General features: G+C 35.5%; 1 protein-coding gene across 1 annotated transcript in view; it reads right to left on the minus strand.

The window, feature by feature from the left end:
* Positions 1-4791, minus strand: part of LOC115210485 — a 65902-nt gene extending 61111 nt beyond the window's left edge. Inside the window, exon 1 of the mRNA XM_036502135.1 lies at positions 4609-4791. Within this exon, the coding sequence (XP_036358028.1) occupies positions 4609-4653 (45 nt within the window). The 5' untranslated portion in view covers positions 4654-4791. The remainder of the gene's footprint in view (positions 1-4608) is intronic.
* Positions 4792-7606: the final 2815 nt, after the last annotated feature.

A 7606-nucleotide genomic window follows, 5' to 3' on the forward strand; every position in this document is an offset into this window, starting at 1 on the left:
TTTGGGGGGGGGGCGTGATGAGGTGATGAGATCGAATGCTTCCATTGACTTGATTGCTGCTTCACCGTTTACTTTACCGTATTTATCTAAGTCATGATAAAATCCTTAAGAAGATGCACAATGTTGTAAACGCATAGAATCGAAAAAAACCAGAGTATTAAAAAAAACAAAAACAAAAACAAAACAATATTTAAAAGAATCAGGAATTGAGGTTCATTCTTTTGAGAATTAACCTAATCTCCTCGAAAAGCAATATCTATTGTTAATATCTATTGTTGTTAATACTTATTGTTGTGAGTTTCAGAAATTTTAATTAGAAATACTTGTGACGAGAAAAAGTCAATGGCTAATATAAATTTAATCGTTTCAGTGCGTTCGAGGGACAGCATTCGATATGTTTCAGTCATTCGATATATTTCCTCAACAGCGCATAATACTGTAATTTCCGAAGACATAGTGGGATAACCACTAAGTAGACGTATACTATTGTGCAAAGAGAGATGTAGATTTACATTCTGCTCAGGCAGGACAAGCCAAACCATGAAGTAAGTATCATAATATAAAATCAAGTATCTAGTACATAATTACGACAAACGGCACTCAAGCACTTATAGAGGAAGAACAGTTACTAGAACTACAACACTAAAAACAACGAAGTATATACATATTACTACCAACCTCACCGGCCGTTCACCAGATTACACACATTCCAAACACAGTTACGGAAAAACGTCAATGCAAATAAAATATACTGCTATGCTATAGATAACATCAAAATTAAACTCCTTTTTTTTACCCTAAACACTAATTAAGTTCACTAGCTTTTCTTCAACATCCACGAAGCTTCAAGTAAAACCATATGGTAAACGACACCACCCTAATACCGACCACCTGCCGTCATCATTATAACATAAATTAGCAAAACTAAAACAACTGTAACACTTCAACTCAGCATCAAGCATCTAAATAAGGAAGTAACAATCAAAAGAAAGAAAAGAAGAGCTGACAAATATTTGCATCCAACATAAATCACAAAATAATAAGTAAAGCACTCTGCAAAAAAGTTAGCCGTATAAATAACTCTAACGCCACCCGGTACATTAACAACTTGAAATAAGGTACTTACAGCAAACAAATTCTTTTTATCAGTTTGTCTTTCTTTAGAAAAACCACTCAAAGAAGACAGAAACATAACTAAAACTATGGAAACTAATGCACATAAAAAAAGGTAACGAGACTTTAAACTAGAATATGATTTCCCTTTATCAGAAGCAAAGGAAATAAGAAAATAACAAAACTTAAACTCCCCAGACCCTAATAAAATTGCAAGTATACTTGTAAAGCAATTAGGGCTTGAGAACAGTTACTGGGTTCACCAGTATCTATACCTGTTAATGTCAACAGTAACAAACCCATAATTAAGAAACTGCTTAAAATCTCACAAATTCGAAATTAAACAAAACCAATGAAAGGTAGCGTCAAACTAATAAATATACAATGAACACTCTCAATATATCTTTGTAGATACATCGTTGATATCAATAATTTCTGCAGTCCTCTCTCTAAATCACAATTATGTTTCGGTCCTCTTTCCTCATTTGTCAAATTTCTTATCTACATTACATAACAGACTAAACACGCATGCACACACACAAGATAAAATACGCTAGCTCGCAAACAAGATCTCAGATAATTAAACATGTAGTATACGAGAACGGTGTATGAAGAATTTGCAATTTTTCAAATGGAACGTCAGAAGGATCCGTATTACATTCATCTCTATTTAACCTGTGCCTGATCGACCTTCCTACACTTCTACAAAACATATATATTACTCCAGTTCCATATCGTTCAGAAAATTGATTCTCAAATAACAGACTTACAGAAGCAAATAAAAATCTGCCGTCTCTCTTCTAACCAGCAAAGAATATCTCATACAACCGACCATCACATGTAAGCACACTATAATCACATGCACAACCGAAAATATACATACTAGGAGTTTCATGTAATGCCTCTACCTCATACATAGATCGTAAACATACACAGTGCTAACAGGTACAACATTCAACCTATAGAAAAAGAAAAATTATGGTATACAGACAACACCTTAGATCCATCATAGATTATTTTAGCTCTGTTCGAATCTCCATTCTCTCCATAACTGACCACAATAAACTACAAAAATCACAAAACCGCAGGTTGCATTATAAAAGGTTGCACGCAGACCATTCACACAGACGACTTATACAATGAAATTAAAATGCTGAAACTGAAAGACTACCTGTATATGGAAAGGGAACAGTTCATTGTCGCATAAAGCCCTAATCCACCCATGTCTCGCAAACCATTCGGTCACATCTATGACTTTCCTAAAATCAATATCTTTACAATTCAATCTGTTGAAGGAATAAAAATGCACAAATACGCTGCATCCCGTACAATAACCCATTGTACGTCAGAATTTGTTGCATGGCTCTTATCAAAGTGGAAGTTTATGTCTGTGGGTTTACTCATTCAGAGTTGGCATATTATGCAACTCAAGACTTGCGGATACGTAGCTTAACTACTATCTCTGTTGATACGATGTTGCTCTTGAGGTACATGAAAGATTGATCAAGTTTCTAGCTAATGATGTCCCTAAATTCCAAATTGTGTCTGATGAATTTCGTTTTATAACATTAACATAGTAAACAATATTTCTTGCGGCATCTTTCAGGCTGCTGGAGAAGTAATGATAAATTGGGTAGCAACACCCTATTCAGGATGCCTTGAAGGGGCCATGATCGCGTTCGTCGTCTTGCAAGCACGTACGTCATTTAGTCAACAGTTGACATTAGATGTCATCAAGAAAAACTATCACATGCTATGAAAGATATAGACAGGTGGAGGACAAGGCCATAAGAATCGGAGTAAGCTCGAGTAGATGATGACGACGACCATGATGATAACGATGATGATGATGACAATGATTATAATGATCTAGATGGAGTGAGAGAGATAAACTAAAAGACGTCAGAACTAATCATGTTCACAGGGGTATAAGAAATGTAGACAGATGTGCAAATTTATGGTGACTATTCATCGCATATCTCGTTTCAAAACACTGTCGAAAGGATATATCTCGCCAGGTGTAGTGACGTGAGTAAATGAAATTTGGTAGAAACTCTGCGAACTTCAGGTTCGATTTGTATGTGCGGACTTGTGTAACGATGCTAAGTCGGTAAGACAAAGTCAACACAACTGAACTTGTATGAGAATGCAGGATATTGCAAGAGTAGCTGAATGATCTTCAGATCGCGTAGTACTTCCTAATCTGGCGCATGTCTTGGTAATAAAATAGCATTCCTGATTTTTGCTCGGCATGATGTCTCCTAAACTAGCATTGTAGTATGTTGTCAATTGAACTGCTGGCCTGCTGTTATTACCTTCAAAACTGAGGAGATCAAGGTTACTTATTTTTTCCATGCCTCATTTAATAAAATGCGTATAAACCACTAGCCATACCTACAGATTTAACATACATATGAAGGCATTTTTGGATGGGTTTTGAGTTCCTGAGTTCGTCAGTCCTTTGACAGGTCTTGTTTTTCATTCTGTAGAGTATCCAAAATCACCTGCTAAATCGTGTGGGTAGTGTATCACATTAAGTCTCTTCAGCTGCATGTACCATTTGATTCTTATAACGTGTAATAAATGACTGGCATTGACTGGCCTTGATCAATATGGTGGTCCCATATTGATCAAACAGTTGAAAGTTGTTATAATTGTGCATCCCTTTCATTTATAAAAACAACACGATCATGTTAGACTATTCGTTACTTTTTATGACAAGAGTTTAACCTGCTAACCGATATATGTTTCAGTGTCTGACCGTGGGCCAATAAAATCATAGATTTTGACATTGAAGAATTCCTTTGAGTTAGATCGAAAATGGCTTATAAAATGACATTTATTTTATGAGTGAACGTTTGATAGAACATTGAATTCCCATTCAGTGAATAGTTTTAATTCCAGATCTGCTCCGGACCTATTCATAATTATAAATTAAGAGAGATCCTTGTGTGTATTAGCTATGGGCATAGGTGAAGATGAAATATGTACACCGGTAAAGAGATCAAGCTGATTGAAATAATCAGCTTTCTGTAATATAGAAAATGGATTACTGTAATTTCACACATGTATGTACACACGCATACATACATTTGCATATGTGTTTGTATGGGTACACACAAATACACACACACACACACACTCATACACATATAGCTTAGCTACATGTCTTCATGTAAATGCGAATAAATTCATATACATAATCGTACATACACATGTGTGTGTATGTGTATGTATGTATGTATGTATGTATGTATGTATGTAAGTATGTATGTATGTATGTATGTATGTATGTATGTATGTATGTATGTATGTATGTATGTATGTGGTTTGTATGTATGTATGTATGTATGTGAGTGTATGTGTGTGTGAGTGCGTATGTACGTGCATGCGTGCTCGCGAGTATGAATTGTATGCCTGTATGTATTGCGCGGAGTATTTGTGTGGTATACCGGGAGAAACAGTAAAAACAGAAATGGATAAATCAAAACATACCCAGAGGAAACAGAATGCTGCGACGAGTAGATATCGTGTCATCATTATTGCAGTGATGCGATATAATGTTATATTAATGACCAAATCATCAAACTTCTGAGTGATGTCTAATTTTATAGTCCACGATGTTCACAACGTTCGCATACAACTAAAGCTGCTCTTTAAATACGAGAGTTTATATGTTGCACATATTAGTAAAACTAATTGTATGTATGCAAGACTGTACGTGCGCGTGTATATATATATATATATATATATATATATATATATATATATAATATATATATATATATATATATAATATATATATATATGTATGTATGTATGTATGTATGTATACATATGTATGTATGTATGTATGCTGTGCTTGCATATATAGGCTGTGTGCGTGTGTATGTGTCTGTACGTGCACGATTTCCTCGTCACTTTCGCATATATGTATACGTATGAGTGTGCGGATACGTGTGTGGGTACGTGTGTGGGTACGTGTGTGGGTACAGGTTTAGGTACGTGTGAGAGTACGTCAACTAAAACTATAATTACATTGGATAGTGTTGTTCGGCTGAACACCAAAATTAGAAGCAGGAGGAAACATTTTGTCTCTGAAATTGTAGCAATATCTACACAAAGATTATTGTTGTTGTTATTGCTGATATATGTGTGTATGTGTGTGTGTGTATGTGTGTGTATGTGTGTGTGTGTATGTGTGTGTGTACAAACATATACATTAAAACAATATAAACACAGCTATACCTGAATATGTGTACATACACACGCATTCAAATTAGATTCATAAATAAACATACACATGTACATACATGCATACACACACACACACACACACACATATATATATAATATATACGACACACACACATACATATATATACATGTGTATGTTTATATTGTTTCATAGCCCAATTTTATCTCTTTGTAGATCTTGCACTGTTTTGTTTAATGTGTCGTTCTCTGGGCGTGATTTGAAAGTATTTAGTAATTATTTTAAGCAGATCGAGCAAATACGTACAGGAATCCTCATTGGAGTCTATGCGTGAAAGTGTATATGTATGCGTTTGTGTATGTATGTGTGCAGTTAAGACGCTCGCTTCGCAGTCATGAGGTTTCATGGACAAGTGTCTGCTACAATAATTCCAGGTCAATCAATGTCTTGTGATTGAATTTAGCATGCAGGAAATGTGTGAAAGTCCATCATATATATATATATATATATATATATATATATATATTTTGTTTTTGTTTTTGTTTTTCCAGTTTCAGCTCTTGAGCTGTGGCCATGCTGGGGCACCGCCATTGTGGTGAAAGAGTACAGCAGGGATCACCACCCCCTGCCGGAGCCTCGTAGAGCTTTTAGGTGTTTTCGCTCAATAAACACACACAACGCCCGGTCTGAGAATCGAAACCGCGATCCTACGACCGCGAGTCCGCTGCCCTAACCACTAGGCCATTGCGCCTCTACATATATATATATATATAGTATATATATATATATATATACTTTATTTAAAGCAGCAGAAAATTCAACAAAACCTGTTACTCTGAGTTTCCCATTGCCGTTCATCGGACATATATATATATAACACCTGCATCTAGCAAAAACTGTCCGATGAACGGCAACGGGAAACTCAGAGTAACAGGTTTTGTTGAATTTTCTGCTGCTTTAAATAAAGCATATTACTCTACCACTGGTATTTGAGTACTCTTTTTTCCACCTTGCTTCACATTTATGTGTTTACTCCGGTATATATATATATACACACACACACGCAAATTTTGCGGATGCCGCCGATATACGAGGTTTCCAGTCTTATCGTTAAAGCATGAAACTGGATATTAGTATTTTTGGTCGATAATTGAGGAAGGATTAGGGTCCTTGTGTCTGCTCTACGTGTACGTTTTGCAGTATTTAATGCATTTTCATATATATATATATATATATATATATATATATATATATATATATATATATACTAAGTAATTAAGGGTTTAGCAACGATTTGCCTCACCACACACCGAATTTAGGAATAGCAGTCAAGAGTTATAGCTATTCTTTCTACTAAAAGGGAGATCTCAGTAAAACCACAGCACTTGAAAGGCAAACACAGACAGGCAAGAGAGAAAGAAATGACGGCAATCTATCATACAATTTTAAGTCACCTACGGACGTACGTTTCGAAATTAAGTTTTAGGAAAGCATAAGAATTAGATAATTATGTCTTACCCAACTTCTTTTCTCATCAGCGTAGGACACTACAATTATGAATAATTGTATATTAAATTTCGAGGTACTAGAAGGCATCATCTCAACTCAGTATCAGAGCGAGCTAAAGCCGTTACCAGTATCACCAAATTCAAAGTGTGAATGAAAGTTTGTGTCACCAACCTCTTCCCACCAGCGTGTAGCCAAGACAATATGTTGTGGTCATCTACTGGGATGAAATATGGTTATCAGTAATAATATAGGGTGAAATTAATTAATTTGGAATAATCATTAATTTCACCAAGTAGATTTCGGCATGTAAAAGCCTCATTCGAGGAAAGTTTAAGTAATACTAAGTAATTAAGGGTTTAGCAATGATTTGCCTCACCACACACCGAATTTAGAAATAGCAGTCAAAGAGTTATAGCTATTCTTTCTACTAAAAGGGAGATCTCAGTAAAACCACAGCACTTGAAAGGCAAACACAGACAGGCAAGAGAGGAAGAAATGACGGCAATCTATCATACAATTTTAAGTCACCTACGGACGTACGTTTCGAAATTAAGTTTTAGGAAAGCATAAGAATTAGATAATTATGTCTTACCCAACTTCTTTAGCTCGCTCTGATACTGAGTTGAGATGATGCCTTCTAGTACCTCGAAATTTAATATACAATTATTCATAATTGTAGTGTCCTACGCTGATGATTTCTGAAGTCACGTTCAGGTTGGAGGACCAGCCTGGGTTCTTCTACAAAAACGGTCTCCAGAGCTGCATCAA

Source organism: Octopus sinensis, linkage group LG4 (assembly GCF_006345805.1).
Source record: "Octopus sinensis linkage group LG4, ASM634580v1, whole genome shotgun sequence".
NCBI lineage: Eukaryota > Metazoa > Mollusca > Cephalopoda > Octopoda > Octopodidae > Octopus > Octopus sinensis.